The following is a 26,502-nucleotide window of genomic DNA, read 5'->3' as shown; positions in this document are numbered from 1 at the left end:
AAAAAAGAAGAAAAGAAGGCAAAAAATCTTAAATCAAGAACAAATCTCATATTTAACCTAAATAAATATTGTTTGAGATGATCATGGGTAGCTCAAGAAAATTGAAATAAAATATCAAGTAAAAAAAAGGGTAAGAAATCATCTCAAATTAAAAGTCGGACCGGTAAAAGATAATATAGTCAATTTAATGTGGTAGTGAAAATAGCGAGCCAATAAAAATAGTATTTTTTTGACAAAAAAATAAAAATGGTATTTTGATTTCTCTCTCTACAAACAAGAAGGGAAACGAACTATAGTTGCAGAAGAAGAAGAAGGAAGACGACACCAACCCCAACAACCGAGCAGAAGAACAGCGGTCCATGCCTGCCGTTAGACATTAGTACGAGAAAACCGGGAACCGCCGCGAGCGTCGGGGAGGATATGCCGGTGCCCAAGTGCGCTTGGGTGGGGATCACCTCAGTTTCGGTCGCTCTCGTTGCCCTTCTCATCAAGATCAACCCAACTCCATTCTCCTTCTCTCGACAGGTCCGCATGCTCTCGCTTGCCATCTCCCTGCTTTTCTTTACTTTTCTTTCTTCCTTTCGATACTCGGGGTCATTTTGAGTTCTGGGTCTCCAACTTTTATTGTCCAACGAACGAAAGTTTGGATCTTTGACTTCGAACAGCTCTCCAATTGCTCAAGCAATAGCTGAATTTGAGTGGGACTGGTTGATTTTTTGTGGCAACGGTGGTGTTCATCTTGGAGGCTTTTTTGATGGGACTGTGCTTAACGGTGCTGTTATTGAATTATTTGTAGAGGGTGTTCACGGTTGAAGAACTAGCTTTGTATAATGGGACTGATGACGCTTTACCTATCCTTCTAGGAATTCTGGGGTACTCTCTCTCTCTCTCTCTCTCTCTCACACACACACACATTGCAATTGTATTTCTCAGAGTCTCAGTTTCTCTGATGTTGTATCCGAAGGAATATACTCGTCTATTCAATTCTTAATGAATATCAAAACGTGGGATTCTGCTTATTTATAAAGAAAAAGAAACGTGGGATTCCTCAAATTTGTCATGTTATGTTTCCTCTTCAGCATCAACCGATTAAACTTGGGTTCAAAACATTTGTCTGGCTATCTGGTGACGATGATTCTCTACTTGCCACAGGGGATGTTCGTATGATCAGATCGGATGAATAGCTAGTTTCGTTTTGTAGAGATATGTTGACTTCATTCTGGAAAATCCTCTTCTATCATACTTCTTGAAATCGTTAAGTTTGAGAACTTGTTATGATTGCTCAAACAAAGGAATTGCCACTGTGTCAGAGTGGGTCTTACTTTTCCTTGAAGAACAGGAGAATTATGATATAATTGGATATTAACTAATAATGAAACCACTTAGATTTCTATGCGTAGAACAATCACATGCACTTTGCTGAGAGAATGAGACAATGTTTCAAAAAACTGAGACGTGTGATTTTGAGGATTTTTAATGTAGCAAACACAGATAGGAAATTTAAAGAATAGCTTTTCTCATATCAAAATCAAGAAGCATGTAGTATGTGATGCTGATTTAGTATTTCCTACTTATTTGAGATTGGTATCATGTTATCTTGGACCAGTTCAGTGTTTGACGTAACAAAGGGAAAGTCACACTATGGCGTGGGAGGAGGCTACCATCATTTTGCTGGAAGGTATGTGATTTGATTTGGGCTCTGTATCCCGTTGCTTGTGGATGCAAGTGTATTGGTCGCTGCTTGTAGAAGAAACTATCAACATCAGGCAATATTGGCTATTATTGTTAACTTACATGATGAATGCATTCAGGGCATCTGCAATCACATAAAGGGTATTACTTTAGTATCTTTCGGAAAGAGGGGAGTCCATCTCATTTCTACCTGAAGACTGTACAATTGAGCTACTTTAAAATTACGTTGTTAATTATAGTAGGATTGAATTATCCAGAGAAAATTTAAGGCAGAACAATCACATTTCGTGTGTTGAGGTTTTTATCTATTGGCATATGGTAGATAGATTTCATCATTTTAGTATATATTATCATCTAATCTCCTTACAAAAATTGCCTTTAAGGCTGAAGAGTAGAAAGATTGTTTATACCAATGGTCAAGGGAACTCCTTGATAATGGCGTAGCAGAACTCGCAGGATAAGAATTTGCAGAAACGAAAACCTCAAGTATATCTCTTATTGAAAATTTTCTGGGTTAGTTCAATAAGTAAATGATAGCAAATGATTCTCGCTTTTGTGCACTGATTCAGACTGGCTTGTCAGGGAAGTCCACATTATGTTCTTAGCGCAAAACCTATGTAATTTACCTGTAAAGTTGGTGTTTCTATTGCTTTGACCATGATACTCGAGAGCTCTATTTGTTATGGGAGTTATTGGTAATGATACTGGATGCTCTGGCAAAATCTGCTGTAATTCTTACTTTTGGGCAAGCCTCTAATTCAGTTAATACCCCATCTGTTAGCATTTTGCTATAGGATCTTGAATTTCTTTCACCTGTGACTCACGTACTGATGTCAGTCTTGACATGTTGCCTTGGTCAACTCAGAGACGCCTCCCGAGCATTTGTTTCAGGAAACTTTACAGGTAATGGTGATCTTTCCTTTCAGTATGAATACTGTATTGCAGTTAAATGAAAGAATTCATGGGCAAAAAATGGGATGGTGCCCACATAATGAAAATTTTGGGTTCTTTTGACCTCTTGTCTTCTTTCTCATCTGGTATAAGATCTCATGATAATATAAAGCAAGGCATTCATAAAGGTAATGATTTATATCTATTTCTTTTACCTAAGAGAGGATAATAAGTCTAACACTCTATGTGGATAATTTGTATTTTTAGGCTTTATTAACTCTGCCTTCACTATGTAGGGCCTTAACTGTTTCTCTTTGAAGTTTCAGTCTGTAGTTGCACAAGTATCGGTTTGGTTTCTTCATTCTCATCCTCATCCTCATCCGAGTACTAGTCTCAGTAAATGACATAGTTTATGGAGTCTAAATTGAGAGATGATAATTTGCTTTGACATATTTAAATTATAGTTTCTAAAACTTCCAGATCTATTTACATTTATCTTTGTGCGTTTATATTGTTTCATTAAGGAGAGGGACTCACGGATTCGCTGCGTGATCTATCCAGCTCTCAGGTAATTAACATTATGTTGGACTCCAAATTGTTGTCTTGGGCTCATGAATTTGCAGCGACTCACCTCGTCAGATAGACCTTTGCTTTAGCTGGTGCAAGTGTAGCTGTGCTTAAGAAGGTCTTTAAGGTTGTGTGATTGGCAACCAAAAGGACATGAGACAGAAAGGACTTTAAGACGAGCATATGAGCTTCGGGCATTAAAATTCAAATATAGTCAAAATCTTCTACACATTGCCACAGTCAACACTTAGTTGCACCTGTATTGTTGCATGTATTATTGCAGCTCACAAATTTTTCTTCTGTTTTTTATTAACTTAGTTTAAAGCTATTTGATAGCACCAAAGTAATTTTTGGGATAAAAAAATAAACTTTGTCATTTCCTCAAATATGGTACTGCTTTAGTCAGAAACTATGTTTTATTGTAATCTTGTTAACTTGAGTTGCCGAAGACCTGTATCTTACCTAAACCTTACTCGACGAGGGATTGGCTTCATTGGTGCTTGGGGAATCTATGCAGACATGTATGCTACAAATATCAAACTAAAAAATCATGTCACCGTCCATGCTTATCCGATAGTGGTCATTCTTTGATTCTACTTTGCCATTTTATGCAGGTGAAGAGTGTAGTCGATTGGAGGGACTTCTACTTTAGAAGTTACACGTGAGCTTATTATATGCTACATTCTAATATTTACTAGTAGCTTCTTATTCTGTGCACTTAAAGTCTGCATATATCATAGGTCGAGATTTTCCACATAACATACTTATTTTGATAGAAGAATGAAAAGCCATTTAATCCGAAACTCACAGAGAGTGCTTTGATGCTGAGAATTGAGGACTCGGGGAAGCTTATTTGTTCGATCAATTTACTTTTTTTCCCTAGGAGGTATATTCACACCACTTTTATTTTGTAGAAAAGATTTTCACTTGAATATGACTTTTGTAAGAGGGTGTTCAAAAGGTTCATGGGGCTTGCCGAGTTTTATATCTCACTGCAATACTTTGCTTGAATGTCTATCGGAGGTCTCTCAGTAATTAAGAACGTATTGACCTTGGCCCTTAGGTGGGTTCAAGAGGTACTCTCATTGTCATCTTTTTCATTTGGAATGGAAGAGGTGAGACGTAATGGCTTGAACCTTGGCCCTTAGGTGGGTTCATGGATCAAGAAAGTGGGTAATTGTAATTTTGCAAAATGCAGAGATTATACCCAACTTTTGTTGTCTAATGTAGTGGCCGCCATAATAATTTTGGTTTAATTAAACCAAAAGTTCTTTTGTGTGGAGGTCTCTTATATATTTTCTTTATGTCATCAGATATGTAGGCAAGTTAGTCGGCCATTATTATGACAGCCAAGGGAACCCCACAAAATATTTGAAAGGAGTTGAAGCTAAGGCCGCTAGAGGTGCGCAATTAATGGAAAAGCAGAAGAAAGAAGAAGCTAAGCAGCCTAGTTGCAATTCCAGATGGAGTCAGGACGAGGGAGGACAGGTATGTCAAGTTGGATGACTTCAGATGTCTACTTTAACAACCTCTAGATCATGATACAGATTCTATTTCTTTGTGTGCTGTGTTGGACGAAAGTGAACATGTCATCATTTTTGCAATACCCATAGGCATTTCAATCCGCTGAAGCGTGCATGACTGCTTGCACATCATTTCTGATGATCTAAATGTTCCGTGTTTTTTTTCAACATCTGTCCTTATTTGTCAGGTTTGGTGTGACGTTGGCTTCCCGAGATTGGTACAGAGACCTCAAGAGATTGCTTTGACGGGGAAGATGAGCAAGCGTTGCGCCTGCTTTACAGAGGACCAGCTGAACAATCCAGGGTTGGAAGTATATCAAGGATGTGACTACCTTGCTAAGACCTGCATTGTCTGAGTTGGGATTTTGCATGAGCCGTGCATAACAGATGTTTCTTTTTGTAGTGTAGACATTGAGCTTGAAATGTTCATGACGCCATAGAAGATAGAAATGTCTACACCAAAGCACATATATTGCTGCCGCACATCAATGACGTGTTTCTTGAAAGAACAAAAGTCAGGATTTTGCACTCACTTGAGTTGAATTGATAGTTCATCATATTGTCTCTACATGTTAACTTCACTCAATTAAGTTCGTTTGCAACGCCTGCATTTTGTTTGGTCCTATAGTGTTTGGTGTTGTTATTTTCACTCTTAACGGCATGACCATACTGATTAACAGCGTTTTTAAGATTGAATAATTCTGTAAGGCGTAGTTGAAGCACAATGAAAACTACATAGGCAAAACAGGAGAGTTGGAAAGTGCCATGGGCCAAACGAACGGTGAATGCGATGTGAAACTGGTTGCATAACGTTGTGCTACTATACCTGGATTAATCTGTCGTTACCGTGACTTGTTTACCTTCTTCAATGGGTTGAGAAAGGACTCTGGAGGGGACTTCAGGACGTAATGTGACATGAGTGAGGGTCAGATCCCAACACTGGATGACACCATGTATACAAAGACATGATATCCAACTATCAAAACTCTGAGTCTCGGCAAGTTCTAAAATAAGTGAGGATGGTTGCAGACACAGCAACTGGAGAATCCTAAGAGCAAAGGTATTCGTCCAATGACCGAATCCTGTCATACAACACTACTTTGCATGTACCCACAATGTCAAGTTCAATAAGCCATTTCAATTATTAAAAGCTCAAGCTACTTCCAAATAGGCATGAAACAAACCTTTACATTAACATTCAAAAGCCACTTCTCCGGCTGTAGTTTTTAGGAAAGGAAGCAACATGTCGGTCTAATCAGCAGAGTTTTAGAAATTTCAAGGGGAAGAAAATCATCAAATTAGAGCAAGCATAAAGTTCCTTAAACGTATGCACGAGAGCAATATCAGACGGTAGAATCCCGTCTTTTGAACAATCCAGTGTGACTGCGAAAAGAGTTACTTTCTCTGCCACATTGTTATTGCCTTCCTCTCCTCATTGTTAGGAGGAAGGCAATCTTTTGCCCAGTGCCCTGCCTTGCTCATTGTTATTGCCTTCCTCCCCTCATTGTTAGGAGAAAGGCAATCATTTGCCCAGTGCCCTGCCTTGCTCATTGTTATTGCCTTCCTCCCCTCGTAGTTAGGAGAAAGGCAATCTTTTGCCCAGTGCCCTGCCTCGCCGCACTTGTAACAAGAACCCGGTGCAGATGACTTTCCAGTTCCACTTGAAGCGGAAGAATAGTCAGGTGCAGGCAAAGAGCAGTCCTTCGCCCAATGTCCCTCCTCACCACGCTTGACACAGGACGATCCACTTGGTGTGCCATAGCTTTTGCCGCCCATGTCATTGAAGCTGTTATAGACCTTACCGGCACTTGCTGGAAGACTAGCTACCGCTGTATGGTAATTGCACCATTTGAAGTAACCACAGGAACTTCCCTGCATGAAAATGGACAACAGCTAAGATTCACAAACCACAAAATTTCGTCAAAAGTACTCCCATGAGTCCCGAAAGTAATATGACACTTTATGGAAGTTCTAAATAACCAATTAGGTGATGCTAATCAGGCTGCCGCCATCAACTTCTATTGAAGATCTGAAAAGAGTCCAAGGTCATTCAACAGAGCCTCAACAGTGCCAGAAGAACGAAAGACCGATAAAACTGCTAATATCACCAATACCAGAACTAATGTTTCACAAAAAAAAAAAAAAAGCCGACCGAATATTTGTAATATCAATCATTTCCTATTCTCAAGTTGGAACTGCAGAACAAGTCCCCAAAGTGCTTCTATTTCCTCCCACCTCATATTTTGCTGTCTGCTCAAGTGGGATTAGGCACATCTTGTGTCATATTGGAGGAGGACATACTGCAGGTAGGGGAGTAACTTGTTTCGAGATAAAAGTGGAACTTTCAATTGGAATGTGCAAAAATCTTTAACAGGAGTTATCTGACTTGTGGTGTGCAAAAATGTTGAACAGGAGTTATCTGACTTGTGGCCGTTAGGCTGATGCAGAAACTGGTGAAAGAGTCACAAGCCTCGCATCTACGACACAGTGAAAATAGCAATGGTTTTATCCAAGTTTAACTCAAAACTCCAGAAAGAACAATTTAATGAAGAGGGAAAAAGAATGCAAAAGCAGAGAAACTTTAATATGTGAGGGAGAATATTGGAAATCTATGAGGATTAAACCTCTGAGTGATACCTGATTGGCAGGACACCGATAGAATTGCTGCCCCACATTTTTCCCCGTTTTTGCTGTTAAAATTAAGCAAGACCCAGCCCCACATGGGCATAACAGATCTGGAAATTGAGAACTGCTGCGACTATCGAAAGACATATTGGGCATGTAGGTTGCTCCAGAAGCATTATCGCACCACTCGAAGAAACCACATCCCCCATTTTCCTGTACAAAAGCAACAATTAGTCCACGAAGTAATGACAGGAGCTCAACTGTCAGATTAGAGACATTCAAGATATCCTTAAAACTTGCTTCAGCCTAAATGACAATATCTCCACTGAAATTACTTAAATGAAAACCAAGTACACTGTGAATATGTGTGCTGGCGTAACACTTGAGTTATGAAAAGAAAACGAGAGAGGAGGAGACTGAAAGGACAAAAAATCATGACCCTTTTAGTGCAAAAGGCAACAGAACCTTTCTTATTTCTGACCAAAAAAAAACAGAAGCTTTCTTATATAATCGAGCCAGACCCTCTCAAGACAGTAGAAACCAATAGGATGAAATAACTTGCCAGACCTCTATCTGTGAAATAATTTCATGGATTGAGCCAAACTCTTTTTGTATGAAGAATATGGTTCACGGCTAATTCAGAGCTCGATAAACATTAAAGGGAAGCAGAACTATTGTAGTTGGCCATTACTCAAGCTAAGAAACAACAGTCACTCAGCTACAATGAGGCAAGGCTTCAATGGGCAACAGATAAGCTCTTCAGGAATCAGAAAATCTGATTGCAGTATCTATTTTTCGGCTACTTTGGCAGAAATTAATATAGATGTTGAGGACACTGAGACTAGTGTTTCTCCCATGATTTTATCAAACACAAATGAAAGACGCACCAACCCTTCCCACAGTCGATGTGGACTGGTTAACTCATTTAAGTTTTTGGCCATTCTTTTATCTTCTTGATTGTTCAGTCGAAATGATTATAGTGGTACACAGGCAGCACCGCATTGATGCCATCTTGCGAAAGATTTGTGCCAAGTGATCAGCTGGCAACATTGCAGATTGTTGCGTGATTCTTGTAAAGCTTCCCGAATCATGACTTGTAACTGGAATTCTCGAACACCCTATGGAGAATTTCTACACCAAAATGCTGTGCAATGGTAATGCTAGCCACAGCTCCAGTTTCTCTCGGGAAGGAACATACACGCTTTCAATGAATAGCAAAATAATTTCCGCATAAACCATGTCGAGTGTTTGTAGGTTCTAACACACTTGTCAGATCATCAAACATTCAGCATAAATCTCCGTTCGCTGATCAACATTTCAGTATGCGAAAATCAATACGCGTACCTCTCTCACAGGGCACTTGTAAAACCTCCTGCCCCTGTTCTTCTCAGTATTCGCAGTGAGAACCAAGCAATCGCCCAGCCCGCAGGGACACGCCTTCTGAGGCTCGCTCGATTGCGCCCCTCCCCCGACCGGAGCACCATCGCAATCCCGCGCCCAGTGCCCTAACTTACCGCACTTGAAGCACGCGTTATCCCCGCCGCCGCCGCCGAGCCCTAACCGATCGCCGCCAACATTAGCGCCGTCGGCCGCGACGACCTTGAGCCGGCTTCCCGCGCCGGCGGACTTGCTCTGCTGCTCGCGCCAACGGCCAGTCGCGTCGTCCCCTCTCAGAGCCGCGAGGTACGCCCCTTTGACCTGCGGCTTGACTTCTCCGGCATCATCGGCGGCGGTGAAGGAGGGCCTGGCGCGCTTGGCGGCGGCCTTCGAGGAGAGAGCGCGGGATTCGGCGTCGGCGACCTGGGAGAGGAAGTCGTAATCGGCGTCCTCTCCGTCGTCGAGGTCGATGATCTGTCGGAGTTCTCTCTTCATGGTCTCGCCGGCCGGACGGGAGACGCCGCGATCGTCCGCCTTCTGTGATTTTTCGCATCTCTGCATTTGTTTCAGGGTTTTTATAGCTCCATTTTTCTAGTGCATCGTCTTTCCCGCCCCTTTCTTTCAATGCGTTTTCAAACGTACGGCCGTAGACATGCGAATTCGTATATTTAGAAGTATATATTATTATTTCGTTCTTTCTTCACCAAATTTAAAATGTTATATCATTTCAAAAAGATTACGAGAAAGTAACATATTTATATTATAAATTCACATGTCGATATATTTTTTTATTTTTTCAAATTGATTATTCCGGTATTACTCGAAGTCAAAACTAGAACTTAAACTATCCATTCGAAAAGCATACATGTGACAAGTAAATGGCCTATCCATCCAGTACAAAGTAAAAAAATTAACAGAATCATTTTATGCTATGACTTAAAAGGATTTGCAAAATAAATCTTTGAGACATGAATGGTAGATGATAATAAATATTATTGGCAATAAAAAGTGTTGGAGATATATATGATTGGAGATATGAAGGGATTTGATTGTGATACCGATTCTGATTACGAACTAATTGATGCGGTCAATCCGTAATTGGTTAAGTAAAATAGGAAAATGTAATTTTGTATATTCCTTTTTTCCTGTTTCTGTCTTTCTTCCTTGTACTGTAAATATACTTATGTACATGCGCACAAATTAGAGCAATCCAATAAATTCTTCCAATATTCTTCAGTTTTTGTCAAAAAGTTAAAAGAATAAGACAAAAATTGCATAAACGACAAAGTAAAAACATCAAAAGAAAGTAAAGCTAGGTGATAACTTTGTAAATGGTACAACAAGATAATAAGAAACATGAAAAGTTCCAGTGAGAAAATCTGAATTAGCCATGACTCACAATATCAACGGGATCAATCTAAAATTGGCTTGAATTAATTCTTTTTTCTATCACAATAGAAGAATTATAAGATAATAACTAAAGGACAAGCATATTTCATTTAATTATTTGCGAAAAAACTGACGATAGCCGAATAATAAGTAGAGCTATTTAGTTTTGGATATGAAATTGATATATTACTTCCATTTGATCATAGAATTGAGATTCAAGAACTCATTGACAGTGCCCGAATGGTAAGTCCTCCATCCATTGACGTAGTTCCAATTGCCCTTGATTAACATCTTCCCAATCCTGTCACCTACTAATATGACATTGGTCTTTTTACTGTGCACAACACATACTCCAAATATACCATCACAAACCTGTACAAAACAATAAAGGTTTAACAAAAAGAAGACGATAGAGACATTAATAGCACATTGGACTGAAAATAGACGCACGAGCTCCTAGAATATACCCAGAAATCATACGTTAGAACCTAGGAGAGAAAAGACCTGGATGCACAAATATGATTTTGAACTTGAAGCCATGTTTGGAAAAAAATAGTAACATAAAATGAGGTTTAAATAACTTTGATTTGTGTTGTGTGACACTCCTACCAAAAATGTCTAGGAGAATTGTAGAACAAGTGGGAGACATTTTTAATAACTGTGTGGTCTCATAATTGTAATACGCAACGTGTATGTTTTGGAATTAGAGGAAAGTTATGAATGGTTCTTGTAAACTTCCTGAAAGAAAAGAGAAAAACATTCCATAATTATGTATAGTCCAAGATGATTTCACCCTCGTTCGTTTAATTGGAATAAAATAATTTGAATGAACTATTTGGTAATCGAAATGGTGAATTACCATGTTTAGTAGTGGATTGGTATCGGAATAATTTGAAACGATAAATTTTGAGCAGAATTCGTGCAAGGTTCGTACCGAATTTGTGCAAGGTTCGAGCAGGATTTGTGCGTGAGTCGTGCAATGTGTCGTGTTTTCATGTGCTTGAATGGTTTCTCTTTGGATTTTATTTCAAAAATTTGCTCAAGTTGAAAAAGAATTTAGCACATTTGGGTGTTGTTGCAATGGATTTAATCAACCAAAGCTAATCGGAGTGGCTCATGGATGAAGTGAAACTACCAGAACCGTCCTTTGTCACCACGAATCCCCTCATCCATTTCTCCTATGGCTTTCTTGTACAGGCTGCAATTCTAGAGAACCATTGCCGTATTTCCAAACACAAAATCCACCATGCCGTATACATTGCAGTTGTGATACAGGTGAAGACCAATGTTACAGCGTGTCTTGGTATCTCAAGAAGCTGACCTGAAGAACGTCGACTTTCCGAGCTGCTCTGAAAAGCCACGGCTTGATGCATCCTTGGCCCCGCAAAATTCTCAATGGTGATTCCCTTAGCAAAAAATCCATTGGCTTGACTGTTATAAAGAAAATGACACTAAAAATTTGCTAATTTAATTACATATCCTTTTAGAATTGTACCCAGGATAAAATAATAGAGTGCTGCTAGCATAACGTATGTCTAAAATTGATCAACTGGCCAAAAATTTCCCTTGCTATATAATTTTGGCCCAGACTACAGATTTCTCACAAAAAATGGGCAAACAATTATAAAAACTATAGTCCAAATTAATTATCCTCATATAACTAAAAGGCAGAACCGAAACTTGAATTTTCCATTTAAGTGCGTACACGTCACATGTAAATGCCCTATCCAATACAAAATAAAAAAAAATTAACAGGGCGATTGTTTTGCTAAAACTTTAAAGAATTTGCAGGAAAAATCTTTTGAACTTGAAAAATGGGTGTGACTTGATAAATTTAAGGTGTAAAATCTATATTATACAATATGTATTGGAATAGGTGTAAGATCTATATTAAACAATATGTATTATATTTCAATTCTGAATTAGAGACCAAGTGTTATTGAGTATATGACAAGTTTATAAAGAAATGTTCTCAACATTTATTTATTTCCATTTTTGATATGGATGACAGATGATATAGAGATATAATTTTCCCATAAAAAGTTAAAATAATAAGGTAAGAATTGCATATTAAATAAAGATTTCGCGTACATTAGAGTGGTTTTTCTTTTTCAGTTTCTAAAAAATGAGAGTCGGTGCACATACGAGTCATGTACTAAAGTAACAAATACCTTAGTAGAAAAATACAGTATTAAAAAATAATGTAAACACCCCTAGGTCTTATTACTATAACTAAAGAATGTAAGTATAGGTGATAATTTGGTAAATGGTGAAACAAAATATCAAGAAACGTGAAAACTTCTAGGCAGAAAATCTGAATTAGTCGACGCTCACAATATCAATCTGATTTAAAAATTGGCATGAATTTGTTCATTCACATCCTTTTTCCATTACAATCAATTTTTTTCCTTTAATAATTAAAGGCCGAGTTATGAAATAAATTAAATAAATTCATGTCAATTTTTAAATTGATCTTACTAATTTTTTGAGCCGTGACTAATTCAGATTTTCTCCATAGAACTTTTCATGTTTCTTTATTATTTTCTTATACCATTAACAAAGTTATTACCTAAGCCTAGGGGTGTCAAAAATACCCGCTCAAACATGACCCGACCCGAACCGACCCGACCCGAACAAGGAATTTTCGCATTGGGTCGGGTTGGCCTTAACTTGTTTGGGTAACAGTATAAACAAGGCTTAAGCTTGTTTTGGATCTACCCGAACCCGTCCGAAACAAGCCCACCCAAAACAAACAAGAGCCATTTGTTCTTCTTGCTCCAAGCCTGCCCCAAACCTTGTTTATCGTGATAGTGTGACGCGATCTGTCATCTTCTTCCAGAGCTCCGGATCTGCAACCGAGTAGTGCGACGTAAAGGCAACTGGCGGCGACGATCGGCGTCTTCGCCGCCGGCGCCACCCTGATTGCGGCTGGCATCACCAAGTCGGCGAAGTAGGGTTCTGCAGTGTTCCAGAAATATTCTCATGGGTTCGTGACCAGAAGTTCTCTGTTCAACGAAGGTAAATCTGCGAGGAAGGGAGCGAAGGAAGAAGAGAGAGGTCAGTCGAATCGAACGTGTGCCTTGAGATTTTGCGTTAAAATCTCCGCCTCCGGCTTCTCCTCCCCTGTATCGGATCGTTTGCGGTTCTGGGTTGGTCTCGGCTTCGGCTCCCCTCATCTGGGTTCAGGCGCTCGACCGGCGTTCAGTCTTCGGTCCGGGTGAGTTGGGTTGCTCTAGTCTCCCGCATTTGTATTCGTGGGTGATTCCGGCTCTCTGCGACTTGGGTCGTGCCCTATTTTCATTGCTTTTACCTGTGCTGGTGTGGGTTGAATTCTCGAGTTTGGTTTGGCTTCTCAACTGGAAGTGGAAGTGCCATCCTTTGTTGAAAGTCCTGTTCTTACCTTGCTGGCATTTGCTTTTCTCTTTTCCCTCTTTGTTGCGTGATGAATGGAATTAAAAGGTGTGTGATTGTATCGAGAGTTTTCTCAGTTCAATTTTTTGTGTACTTCTTGTTGTTCTAGCAGCTGATCTTCGCTCTGCTAGTGGGACTTAAGCTAGCACCACCTTGTGGTGTGATTTTAAGGCAACATCTGTTTGTGGGATGACCATGTTTTGACTGATCTCTGTTCAACAGAATGAGGAACCCATCTGGATGCTTACACGTTTCGTTCATTGTTACATTGTCCTTTACGTGATTAATACAGCCCCTAATTCACAATGCTGGTTGGTTTTTTATAACAGAACGTTGAGCAAGAATGCATTGAGAAACAAGAAGAAAAGGGAGAAACAAAGGGAAAAAAAATCTGCAGAGGCCAGTTCTGCCTCAAGTGATTCATGATATGATAGTTAATGTGAGTTGCATGTCTAGAATCTTGGTCACTGGTTTGATTTCCTGTGCATAATGAAGAGGTCATAGGGAAAAACAACGGTGCAATGCCTTCTGGCAATTCCTTTAGAGTGGAGCTACTCCAATGCTGCCGGTATTGGGTTTTTGAGTGAATATTGGAAGACGAACTTGTGAAGAGATGGCTCAGTGTACTTCTTTGCTCTCTGTTCACCGTTCTTTGAATTTATTGTGGTGAGGGGGCAGCATCGTGCCAACTTGGAACTCCTTTTCTTCGAATAATGTTCAAATATACGTGAAATAGCATAAATTGTTCGACTTACTTAGCTTCTACTAATTTGGCGATTGAGTCGTGTTCCCGTGTGTCTTGGTCTATATATCTATGCATAACGAAAGCTATTGCCAATAGAGCATTCTTGAGAGCTTTGGTCTATATATCTAATTTGGTGTTCCCTCTTTCCAAAACACGAACCCGACCCGACCCGAACATGACCCGAACCGACCCCGATTGTGTGGCTATATCATGTTCGGATCTTGTTTCGGGTCGGGCTAAGCACACATATTCATTGTTTCGGGTCGGGTCGGGTATAATGAAAACCCGACCCGATCCGACCCATTGACACCCCTACCTAAGCCTACTTTTTTTTTTTTTTTTTTTATATATATCAAAACGGATCGGCAGGTTTTATACTTTTATTGAGACTCAACATGAACAATGTCTTGAGAAGCACGCTTAATTCTTCGACTTACGGTGAAAAAGCGCCTTTAGAGGTTGGGAACTTAGGATGACGTGTTGCGGTTGTGTTTGTAATTCGTGTATCTTGATTCTGATTCTACCTGCCAAATAACTAAATTACACTAAAAATATGTCAATATTGACATATGAAAGTAAGTATTGTTATGTCGGGTCATATTCGAATTTTCGCTCTTTTATCTCGTGTCATGATAGTACAGCTCACAAATTATGAGTTTGTCCGGACTAGCTTTTTAATTTTGACTCTTTTTATTTCTTTCTTTCTCATTTTTACATTATACGTACTTTGACTTTTTTTAGTTTTAAATATCTGAAATTTTGATAATATGTAAATGTCGATACTAAAAACCACCATATATTTTATTATATTGAATCGTATTGGAGAATTTGATGAGAAAGTAAAAAGTATATATATTTTTGACTTTTCACGAGTCCCACCAAACAAAACCCTAGTTTTAGAAAAATGAACGATGCTCAGCAATCAGAAAAGAAAATTTTTCAATTTTCAGTACAGTTACATTTAAAAAATTTAGAAAATTCCCTCGTTCTACGACACTCATCAATTAAAATAATAAAAATTTTAAAAAAATTCAGGTTAAACTAAAAACAACAAGATTAACGAGAAACGAAGCGTTCGAACCGAATCGATCCGGCATGATAATGAGATTCGATTCGATTTTGCTTCGCTGAAAAAAAAAAGAAAAAACATTTCAGTTTGACCTTTCCTTAGTCTTTGCCCAATCAATCGGACCCGATTCCTTGCTGTGTAAGCAATTCATGTTTTTTTCTGGAATTTCTTTTTCCTAAATATAGTCCCTTTCAAAATGCTAGGCAAATGTCGTATACGCTGACGAACATAACTCCCCTCCTCGTACGTTGAGAAAGACACACGAACGTCCTCGGAAACCTACCAATTAAACCGGTACGTTCAGGTCAAACATGAATTTCATATTTTTTTTCTGGAATTTCTTTTTCCTAAATATAGTCCCTTTCAAAATGCTAGGCAATGTAGTTGGTCCGATTTCCCTTTGAAATTAGGAACCGGACCGCCCGAATACCGATTCCACTTTTAGGAATCAGGAACCGGACTGACACTCCCGGGAACCGGATCCAACTTGCCAGTTCGGTCCGTTCCGGTAATACAGTGCTGCTAGCATAACGCATGTCTAAAATTGATCAACTGGCCACAAATTTCCCTTACCATATAATTTTGGTCACAAATTTCCCTTACTATATAATTTTGGCCCAGATTACAGATTTCTCACAAAAAATGGGCAAAGAATTATAAAAACTATAGTCCAAATTAATTATCCTCATATAACTAAAAGGCAGAACCGAAACTTGAATTTTCCATTTAAGTGCGTACACGTCACAAGTAAATGCCCTATTCAGTACAAAATAAAAAAAAATTAACAAAGCGATTGTTTTGCTATAACTTTAAAGAATTTGCAAGAAAAATCTTTTGAACTTGAAAAATGGGTGTGATTTGATAAATTGAAGGTGTAAAATGTATATTAAAAAGCATGTATTAGATGCCAGTTACGAAGTAGCGACAAATATTATTGAGTACATGATAACTTTATAGTATGGAGTCATCCGCTCATATTGATATGTTCTTGACGTTCATATACTTCTATTTTACATATGAATGATGGATGATATATATAAATATATATGTATATATTTTCCCTTACAAAGTTAAAGAACAAGGCAAGAATTGCATAGTAAGAAAAGATTTCTTGTATTTTAGTGTGGTTCTTTTCCAGTTTTCGAAAAATTGAAAACTTCACGTATCAAAGTAACAAATACCTTAGTAGCAAAATACAGTATTAAAATATAATGTAAACACCCCTAGGTCTTATTACTATATTTAAAGAATATAAACATAGGTGATAATTTTGTAAATAGCGAAACAAAATAACAAGAAACATGAAAACTTCTAGGCAGAAAATCTGAGTTAGTCGACGCTCACAATATCAATCTGATCGATTTAAAAATTGGCATGAATTTATTCATTCATATCCTTTTTCCATTACAATCAATTTTTTTCCTTTAATAATTAAAGGCTGAGTTATGAAATAAATTAAATAAAATTCATGTCAATTTTTAATTGATCCTATTAATTTTTTGAGCCATGACTAATTCAGATTTTCTCCATAGAACTTTTCATGTTTCTTTAATATTTTCTTATGCCATTTACAAAGTTATCACCTACGCTTACTTTCTTTTCTTTTCTTTTTTATATAAAAAACGGATCAACATGTTTTATTGAGACTCAACATGAACAATGAAGAATGCCGAATTATTCGACTTACGGTGAAAAAAAGCTTTGAGGTTAGGAACTCGGGATAATGTATTGGTCGTGTTTGTAATTCGTGTATCTTGATTTTGATTCTAAATACCAAATAACTAAATTATATTAAAAATATGTCAATTCATATTGACGTATAAAAGTAAGTATTGTTACGTTTTATATTCTAATTTTCGCTCTTTTACTTGTCATGATAGTACAACTCAGAAATTAAGAGTCTGTCAGGGGTAGCTTTTTAATTTTGACTTTTTTTATTTCTTTCCTTCTCATTTTTACATTGCACGTATTTTGAATTTTTTTAGTTTTAAATATCTGAAATTTTGATAATATGTAAATGTCAATACTGAAAACCTCCATATATATTTTATAATAGTTTTTAACATTTGAATCATACGGGAGAATTTGATAAGAAAGTACAAAAAAATTTATTTTTGACTTTTCACGAGTCCCAAAAAACAAAACCCTAGTTTTAGAAAAATGAACGATGCTCAGCAATCAGAAAAGAAAAATTTTCAATTTTTAGTTACATTTTGGAAAATTCCCTCGTTCTATAGCACTCATCAATTAACATGACAAAAATTTTAAAAAAATCAGGTTAAACTAAAACAACAGGATTAATGAGAAATGAAGCGTTCGAACCGAACCGACCCGGCCTAATCATGCGATTCAATTCGATTCGATTTTGCTTCACCGGAAAAAAAAAAAAACAGTTCACTTTTATCTTTCCGTGACTTTTGCCCAATCTCTCAGACCTGATTCCTTGGTGTTTAATCAATTCAAGTTTTTTCTGGAATTTTTTTTTTCGTAAATATAGTTCCTTTTAAAATGCTAGGTAAATGTCGTATACGCTGACGAACATAGCTCACCTCCTCGTACGATGAGAAAGACAAAAGAACGTTCTCAGAAATCTACCATGCACAGTTCTTCCTACCAAGCCGTTGACGACCACAAATAAGATTCCAATCTCAAGTAATTGAATGCCTTCATATACAAATTATGTTCAAAGCCGATCTCTGACTTGGCTTGGAGACGGATGAGCCCGCCGGCTATGATTCGCGAACCCTGGTGGATAACGACTTGGAGCGGTAGCCTGAACGGCGAACCGTTTGCATTTGGCCGGCCTTATGAAGAATTCGAACTTATGTCGGGTGTCTAGTCACTGCACACAAGCCCTTTTTCTTAATCACCGAATCGATCGCGCGGATTGTTATTATTTCTACCGCCGGCAGATGAGCACACGCATGAAGTCATTTTTTTCTCTTGTTCACAAGTCAACGGAAGGAAGCAGCGAACGAAGCAAGGATGTACGCCTTTTGCCTGCGATGGTTCCTGCACTGTTGGACCACATTTTGGACTTCGATTATACGCATGAAGGCGCGTTTCTGGCTACTTTTCTATTGCGCGTGGAAGCATGTATTAAACTTGAACTTCTCCTTCCACTCCTATAAATCTCCATGGAATGGAAACTGTGTCCATGCAAAATTCAGCACAGAGAGAGAGAGAGAGAGAGAGAGAGAGAGAGAGAGAGAGAGAGAGAGTTATTAGTGACTGAGCCGAGAAATTGTGGGAGGAGGCATCATGGCAGCAGCAGAGGCAGAACATAGAGACATAGTCATTGTTGGTGGTGGCATCTGTGGCCTAGCCACTGCACTTGCTCTTCACAGGTCATTTAGAATCATACCCTTTTCGATCTTGTGATTTTTCCTGGTTTTAATTTGCCATTGCACGGTCAGTTTTCGCCTGCACCAGTCGATGCTGACGTAATCGCCTGTCTATAATCATCTCTAAAGAATTGGCTCATCTTCCCGTCAAACGATATCCGAGGCATGGACGTGTAATTTGCAATTGTTGCGAGCTAAAGTGTTCTTATGCTCATATTTGTGCAATGCTTGGCTTCCATTGGTCACAGGAAGGGGATTAGCAGCCTGGTTCTTGAACGGTCAGATGCTCTTCGGGCCACAGGGACAGCTATCGGCATTCAGACTAACGGTTGGCGCGCGCTCGATCAGCTCAGGGTTGGGTCGAAGCTCAGACAAACTTCGCTTCCTCTCAAAGGGTAAGCACTAGATGCGTATCCCAACAAATATTGTCACGTTATTGAGTGAAATGATCGAAATTTCCGGTTGAAATGAAGAATGCCCTAGTGTTTATGCATGTAAATTGACATACTTGCGTTTGTGTCGCCAGATTTCGCGATATATCGATCAACAATACTACTCTGAAGGAGGTTCCTATCGGGTATGCTCTTGCTCTTTCTTCTTCGACATATGTGGTGTTACAATCTGATGGAGCTAAATAAAGCACCCATTCTTGCTGGCGAAAGTAGCTTCGAAATTCAGCTGAACCGCAGAAGCCGTTCGCAATATGAATTACGCTGAAATCTCTGGCGCATGCTCTCATATTGATTGAACCATGCAATCTGCAGAATTAGGATGTGGACTAAGAAATCGCTGAAATCAGAACGAGGCGAAAGTAATGGATGCTCGGTCGAAACTAAGTTCCCTTTCCTTCTTGATTGCTCACAGGCTTGGAGAAGCGCGATGCTTGAGACGCAGCGTTCTCTTGGAAGCTTTAGCCGGTGATCTACCGAGTGGGACAATACGCTTCGGAAGCCGAGTACTGGCCATCGAAACGGATCCTCAAACTTCATATCCTATCCTCTGGCTACACGACGGTAGTGTCATCAAAGCTAAGGTATCCCGATTCATATATCGTGCTTGGTGCATTTAGACAAGAAACTACGATCGGAAGCGGATAGAACACCGTTAGAACATGTCGGAATTGAACAACTGCGTGATCAGTCTCTCATTGTGGATTTCACAGGTCGTGATCGGATGCGACGGAGTGAACTCCGAGGTCGCTAACTTTCTAGATTTGAGGCCGCCAAGAATGTCACCCACATGCAACGTGAGGGGGTTCACAATTTATCCGGACGGGCACGGTTACCCTCACGACTTTGTCACGATAAACCATAATCGTGTTTTTCTCGGAAGAATCCCACTCGACGATAAGTCGGTCTACTGGTTCATAGCCCGACCGTGGACACATCAAGGTAACTCCTTTTCTCGTGCCATTCTCTTCCAAGATTCATGTAATCCTCCATGTTCTCTTCAACTGGTTTTTTGGTGATAGCCATGTTGTCTGCAACTTCGTTATAGCTTGTTGATCAGCAAATTTGCCGTAGAAAACTCAATCTTTGTGATGATTTTGTGTCATCATTTGACAGATTCAACCATCTCAAAGAACTCTGATCTGATCAAGCGATCGACCGTGGAATCTATGCTTGGCTTCCCAGCAGAAATCCTGGAGATGATCGAGAACAGCAAGCCCGATTCGTTGTCCCTGACACGCACGAGCTACCGTGCGCCGTGGGACGTCCTATTTGGAAGCTTTAGGAAAGGAACCGCGACAGTTGCCGGGGACGCCATGCACGTGATGGGCCCGTTCCTAGGACAAGGCGGGTCCGCCGCATTAGAAGACGCGATCGTCCTAGCTCGATGCTTAGTGCCGAGTATGACTTCCCTAGGCCACGGGGAATTAAGCAGGGAAAGAATAGGTGGCGCATTGGACAGTTATATAAGCGAACGGAGGATGAGGCTGGTCCGGTTGTCCGCGAAGACCTACACTATCGGGTCGCTGCTCGAGTCGACCTCTCTGGTCGCGAAATTGATCTGCATTTTGGTGATAATTTTGTTCTTCCGAGACCGGCTCGGCCACACGCAATACGACTGCGGCCGGCTGTGAACCCTCGGAACGTTCTTCTTGCTGCTTCTTGTTCGGATGTGCTCTAATATACTTGATTTGTGTCCTTGGCTGTTTTAATTAGTGTTGTATTGATTTATTCAGTAGACATTTCGTTTTCATGCAAAATTGGCTCCGGCGAACGAGGGAGGGCCATTTCTACCCAGCCGCTGGCTAAATCGCGGCAAAGTTGTCGGGCCAATCATACGCCGACATTCAGGATACGGGCAAAGTTGTGGAAAGATTTAAGATTAAATTGACCAAATTAAAAGGTTTACTTTTTTGGTAATTATCTCCTTATTATTCTGTCAACTTCGTTCTTTACTAGATCCAAGTATTTTAATTTTCGTTGGACATAATTTATTCGTAAGTGAATAAAACTATGGGTGATCGATTCCCGCTTCTCAAAATTGGGAACTGGGGACCGGACCTGTTCACTGAAACCGGTCACTTAGGGCTTAGTTCACATTTTATTAATTTTTGTCAATGAATTTATGTCAATAAAATTTACTTAAGGTTTAGTTCACATTTTATTATTTTTTTTGAAAAATAAAAAAAAATATACGTAGTCGGTCCGGTTTCCCGAAACCAGGAACCGGACTCCTGATACCTGGTTCCACTTTTAGGAATCGGGAACCGGATCGACACTCCAACCGGATTCAACCGGCTAGTTCGGTCCGGTCTGGGCGATTCCCGATTTGGGTAGTCCGTTTTGCACATCTCTAGAACAGAGATGGTCAAACGCAAATGTGACTTGGGGCCTGAGAATTGGTACCACAACCAATACAACGACCACTCTCGTTGTTTTCTACTTCTTTCCTTTTCTTGTCAGTTTCTCTTTCTGGTTCGTGAGGCTGAGATTCGTTGTGTTCGGCCCGAACTGCAAAAGCTAGAAAGTCAGTTTGACCTTTCCTTAGCCTTTGCCCAATCACTCGGACCTGATTCCTTGGTGTTTAAGCAATTCATGTCTTTTTCTGGAATTTCTTTTTCCTAAGTATAGTCCCTTTTAAAATGCTAGGTAAATGTCGTATACGCTGACGAACATAACTCCCCTCCTCGTATGTTGAGAAAGACACAAGAACTTTCTCGGAAACCTACCATGCACAGGTCTTCCTCCCAATCTCATGTAATTGAATTCCTTCATACAAAAATTATGTTCAGAGCCGATCTCCGACTTGGCTCGGCGACGGACGAGCCTGCCAGCTATGATTCGCGAAACCGGGCGGATCACGACTCGGAGCGGCGGCCTGAACGGCAAACCCTTTGCGTTCGGCTGGCCCCGTGAGGAATTCGAACTTATATCGGGTGTCTAGTTGCTGCACGCGAGCCCTTTTTTCTTGATCACTGAATCCATCGCACGGATTGTTATTATTTCTACCGCCGGCAGATGAGCACGCGCACGAACCCCAGTCATTTTTTTCTCTTGATCACAAGTCAACGGAAGGAGCAACGAAGGAAGCGAGCATGTACGCCTTTGACCTGCGTTGGTTCCTGCAATGTGGGACCACATTTTGGACTTCGATTGTACGTATGAAAGCGCGTTTCTGGCTACTTTTCTATTGCGCGTGGAAGCATGTATTAAACTTGAACCTTCTCCTTCCACTCCTATAAATCTCCATGGAATGGAAACTGTGTCCATGCAAAATTCAGCAGAGAGAGAGAGAGAGAGAGAGAGAGAGAGAGAGAGAGAGAGAGAGAGAGAGAGAGAGAGAGAGTTATTAGTGACTGAGCTGAGAAATTGTGGGAGGAGGCATCATGGCAACAGCAGAGGCAGAACATAGTGGCATAGTCATTGTTGGTGGTGGCATCTGTGGCCTAGCCACTGCACTTGCTCTTCACAGGTCATTTAGAATCATACCCTTTCGATCTTGTGATTTTTGCTGGTTTTAATTTGCCGTTGCACGGTCAGTTTTCGCCTGCACCAGTCGATGCTGACGTAATCGCCTGTCTATTATCATCTCTAAAGAATTGGCTCATCTTCCCGTCAAACGATATCTGAGGCATGGACGTGTAATTTGCAATTGTTGCGAGCTAAAGTGTTCTTATGCTCATATTTGTGCAATGCTTGGTTTCCACTGGCCACAGGAAGGGGATTAGCAGCCTGGTTCTTGAACGGTCAGATGCTCTTCGGGCCACCGGGACAACTATCAGCATTCAGACTAACGGTTGGCGCGCGCTCGATCAGCTCAGGGTTGGGTCGAAGCTCAGACAAACTTCGCTTCCTCTCAAAGGGTAAGCACTACTTCTCCCGCAGTGAACTCGAGCCATTCTATCACGTTATGGCGACAATACAATACGATATGAGCATATGGGATTTCACCTTAGGCCGGCCTCTATTTACTCGACTGAACTTGAGCGGCTTGTCCATCTTAAGAGGATAATATGAGTTGGAAGCCTTTTCTTGTTGTCCTGTTTTCTGCATAAATGAACGAGTCTAGTGCACTAAGCCTTGTAATTAAGCCTGATCGATGCGTATCCCAACAAATATTGTCACGTTATTGAGTGAAATGATCGAAATTTCCGGTCGAAATGAAGAATGCCCTAGTGTTTATGCATGTAAATTGACGTACTTGTGTTTGTGTCGCCAGAATTCGCGATGTATCGATCAACAATACTACTCTGAAGGAGGTTACTATCGGGTATGCTCTTGCTCTTTCTTCTTCGACATATGTGGTGTTACAATCTGATGGAGCTAAATAAAGCACCCATTCTTGCTGGCAAAAGTAGCTTCGAAATTCAGCTGAACCGCAGAAGCCGTTCGCAATATGAATTACGCTGAAATCTCTGGCGCATGCTCTCATATTGATTGAACCAATCTGCAGAATTAGGATGTGGACTGACCTTATGTTATACTAAGAAATTGCTGAAATCAGAACGAGGCGAAAGTAACGGATGCTCGTCGAAACTAAGTTCCCTTTCCTTCTTGATTGCTCACAGGCTTGGAGAAGCGCGATGCTTGAGACGCAGCTTTCTCTTGGAAGCTTTAGCCGGTGATCTACCGAGCGGGACAATACGCTTCGGAAGCCGAGTACTGACCATCGAAATGGATCCTCAAACTTCATATCCTATCATCCGGCTACACGACGGTGGTGTCATCAAAGCTAAGGTATCTCGATTCATATATCGTGCTTGGTGCATTTAGACAAGAAACTACGATCGGAAGCGGATAGAACACTATTAGAACATGTCGAAATTGAACAACTGCGTGATCAGTCTCTCATTGTGGATTTCACAGGTGGTGATCGGATGCGACGGAGTGAACTCCGAGGTCGCTAACTTTCTAGATTTGAGGCCGCCAAGAATGTCACCCACATGCAACGTGAGGGGGTTCACAGTTTATCCGGACGGGCACGGTTACCCTCACGACTTTGTCACGATAAACCATAATCGTGTTTTTCTCGGAAGAATCCCACTCGACGATAAGTCGGTCTACTGGTTCATAGCCCGACCGTGGACACATCAAGGTAACTCCTTTTCTCGTGCCATTCTCTTCCAAGATTCATGTAATCCTCCATGTTCTCTTCAACTGGTTTTTTGGTGATAGCCATGTTGTCTGCAACTTCGTTATAGCTTGTTGATCAGCAAATTTGCCGTAGAAAACTCAATCTTTGTGATGATTTTGTGTCATCATTTGACAGATTCAACCATCTCAAAGAACTCTGATCTGATCAAGCGATCGACCGTGGAATCAATGCTTGGCTTTCCAGCAGAAATCCTGGAGATGATCGAGAACAGCGAGCCCGATTCGTTGTCCCTGACACGCACGAGGTACCGTGCGCCGTGGGACGTGCTACTCGGAAGCTTTAGGAAAGGAACCGTGACGGTTGCCGGGGACGCCATGCACGTGATGGGCCCGTTCCTAGGACAAGGCGGGTCCGCTGCATTAGAAGACGCGATCGTCCTAGCTCGATGCTTAGCGCCGCGTATGGCTTCCCTAGACCACGGGGAATCAAGCAGGGAAAAAATAGGTGGCGCATTGGACAGCTATATAAGCGAACGGAGGACGAGGCTCGTCCGGTTGTCTGCGAACACCTACACTATCGGGTCGCTGCTCGAGTCGACCTCGCTGGTTGCGAAATTGATCTGCATATTGGTGATAATTTTGTTCTTCCGAGACCGGCTCGGCCACACGCGATACGACTGCGGCCGACTGTGAACCCTCGGAACGTTCTTCTTGCTGCTTCTTGTTCGGATTTGCTCTAATATACTTGATTTGTGTCCTTGGCTGTTTTAATTAGTGTTGTATTGATTTATTCAGTAGACATTTCGTTTTCATGCAAAATTGGCTCTGGCGAACGAGGGAGGGCCATTTCTACCTCCGCCCCTGGCTAAATCGCGGCAAAGTTGTCAGGCCAGTCATACGCCGACATTCAAGATACGGGCAGAGTTGTCGAAAGATTTAAGACTAAATTGGTTAAATTAAAATGTTTACTTTTTTGGTAATTATCTCCTTATTATTCTGTCAACTTCGTTCTTTACTAGATCCAAGTATTTTAATTTTCGTTGGACATAATTTATTCGTAAGTGAATAAAACTATGGGCGATCGATTCCCGCTTCTCAAAATCGGGAACTGGGGACCGGACCGGTTCAATGAAACCGGTTACTTAGGGCTTAGTTCACATTTTACTAATTTTTGTCAATGAATTTATGTCAATAAAATTCACTTAAGATTTATTTCACATTTTACTAATTTTTTTGAAAAATAAAAAAAAATATGTAGTCGGTCCGATTTCCCCTTGAAACTTGGAACCGGACCGCCCGGATACCGGTTCCACTTTTAGGAATCGGGAACCGGACTGACACTCCCGGGAACCGGACCCAACCGGCTAGTTCGGTCCGGTCTGGGCGATTCCCGATTTGGGTAATCCGTTTTGCACGTCTCTAGAACAGAAATGGTCAAACAGAAAGGGCACATGTGACTTGGGGCCTAAGAATAGGTACCACAACCAATACAACGACCTCCCTCAGAAAAAGAAAAATAGCTCCTTGACTAGTCCCAACTTTTTCCCAGAAAAGAAAATTCACATTTTCCATGCAAATCTCTCCTCCCTCGTACCTAAGAAAATATCTCTCGTTGTTTTCTACTTCTTTTCTTTTCTTGTCAGTTTCTCTTTCTGGTTCGTGAGGCTGAGATTCGTTGTGTTCGGTCCGAACTGCAAAAGCTAGAAAGTCAGAAGCCGCACGCCAAACATCGTGACATGAAATCCTTTTCGATAACTTCCACGAGCAGCACATGTTCACGGTCCCGATCGACGTTTTCCGGCGAAGGGAGTCGGCCGACGTGTCCCCATTTTCATACGGCCCTATGATCCGTCGCCGATGATCGGGATAGTTAGTGGAATTCGCAAGTCACGACGGGCTTGGATGGTATACTTTTGTTGGTCTTTCAATTACGTCGTTGAGTGTTGATTTTACTCGGCCGCTGCACCGAATTTTATGGGATTCTGCAATCGGTACGATCCAAGCAGAATTCGGCACAATTTGGTCCTGGAACTTATCTCCAATGACAAGTTTTAGGGACCGCATTCAATCTTCCGTCTAGTTGTGTGGTAGTGGTGCCTACATGTACGGATTTCTAGAATATTACACTTTCGGTCCTTGTACTTTTGTGATGTTCAACTTTAGTCCTTATGTTTGATTTTAGTTAAAAAACCGGTCTCGATATTATTTTTCAATGAAAAATTAATTTCTTTCGTCACATTTTTTTCCCAAAACCTCCTGAAAATTTAAATTAAAACCAAGTATTAATCTGCGATTCCTACGTTTACAAAAGTGTCTAATGTGATGA

At 40.5% G+C, this 26,502-nt stretch overlaps 4 protein-coding genes and 1 long non-coding RNA gene across 7 annotated transcripts in view; 4 read left to right on the top strand and 1 right to left on the bottom strand.

The window, feature by feature from the left end:
• Positions 1–277: 277 nt before the first annotated feature.
• LOC115688874 (membrane-associated progesterone-binding protein 4) overlaps positions 278–26,502 on the top strand; it is a 32,664-nt gene continuing 6,439 nt past the window's right edge. The window contains exons 1-6 of one of the 2 annotated variants that reach the window (XM_056315113.1): positions 278–525; positions 797–873; positions 1,607–1,678; positions 2,558–2,595; positions 3,108–3,151; positions 3,765–3,811. In XM_056315113.1, coding sequence (XP_056171088.1) covers positions 421–525; positions 797–873; positions 1,607–1,678; positions 2,558–2,595; positions 3,108–3,151; positions 3,765–3,811 — 383 coding nt within the window. In that variant the 5' untranslated portion in view covers positions 278–420. The remainder of the gene's footprint in view (positions 526–796; positions 874–1,606; positions 1,679–2,557; positions 2,596–3,107; positions 3,152–3,764; positions 3,812–26,502) is intronic. The other variant, XM_056315114.1, reaches the window with a different exon arrangement.
• Positions 5,844–9,251, bottom strand: LOC115667483 (uncharacterized). Its single transcript, XM_056315106.1, has 3 exons — positions 8,643–9,251; positions 7,311–7,511; positions 5,844–6,545 (listed from the first exon to the last, which is right to left on the bottom strand). Exons 1-3 carry the CDS (start codon positions 9,234–9,236, stop codon positions 6,069–6,071), a joined length of 1,272 nt encoding a protein of 423 aa, XP_056171081.1. The 5' UTR covers positions 9,237–9,251; the 3' UTR covers positions 5,844–6,068.
• LOC130139044 (uncharacterized) lies at positions 12,654–13,568 on the top strand. Its single transcript, XR_008817286.1, has 2 exons — positions 12,654–13,285; positions 13,428–13,568. It is a non-coding gene; the product is annotated as an uncharacterized LOC130139044 (long non-coding RNA).
• LOC115669415 (monooxygenase 1-like) lies at positions 18,451–20,822 on the top strand. 2 transcript variants are annotated; one of them, XM_056315108.1, is made up of 6 exons: positions 18,451–18,636; positions 18,882–19,028; positions 19,160–19,210; positions 19,498–19,666; positions 19,796–20,024; positions 20,199–20,822. In XM_056315108.1, the coding sequence occupies exons 1-6, from the start codon at positions 18,551–18,553 to the stop codon at positions 20,714–20,716; spliced, it is 1,200 nt and encodes a 399-aa protein (XP_056171083.1). In that variant the 5' UTR covers positions 18,451–18,550; the 3' UTR covers positions 20,717–20,822. The 2 variants fall into 2 exon arrangements, with proteins under 2 accessions (XP_056171083.1, XP_056171084.1); XM_056315109.1 differs by lacking the exon at positions 19,160–19,210.
• On the top strand, positions 22,375–24,933 carry LOC130139043 (monooxygenase 1-like). The gene is made up of 6 exons (XM_056315110.1): positions 22,375–22,554; positions 22,799–22,945; positions 23,302–23,352; positions 23,651–23,819; positions 23,949–24,177; positions 24,352–24,933. Exons 1-6 carry the CDS (start codon positions 22,469–22,471, stop codon positions 24,867–24,869), a joined length of 1,200 nt encoding a protein of 399 aa, XP_056171085.1. The 5' UTR covers positions 22,375–22,468; the 3' UTR covers positions 24,870–24,933.

This window comes from Syzygium oleosum, unplaced genomic scaffold (assembly GCF_021117445.2).
Source record: "Syzygium oleosum isolate NSW1041296 unplaced genomic scaffold, Sole_v2.1 Sole_v2.10, whole genome shotgun sequence".
Classification (NCBI taxonomy): domain Eukaryota; kingdom Viridiplantae; phylum Streptophyta; class Magnoliopsida; order Myrtales; family Myrtaceae; genus Syzygium; species Syzygium oleosum.
Note: the sequence above shows the minus strand (reverse complement) of the source record. Positions and strands in the feature narration are given on the sequence as shown.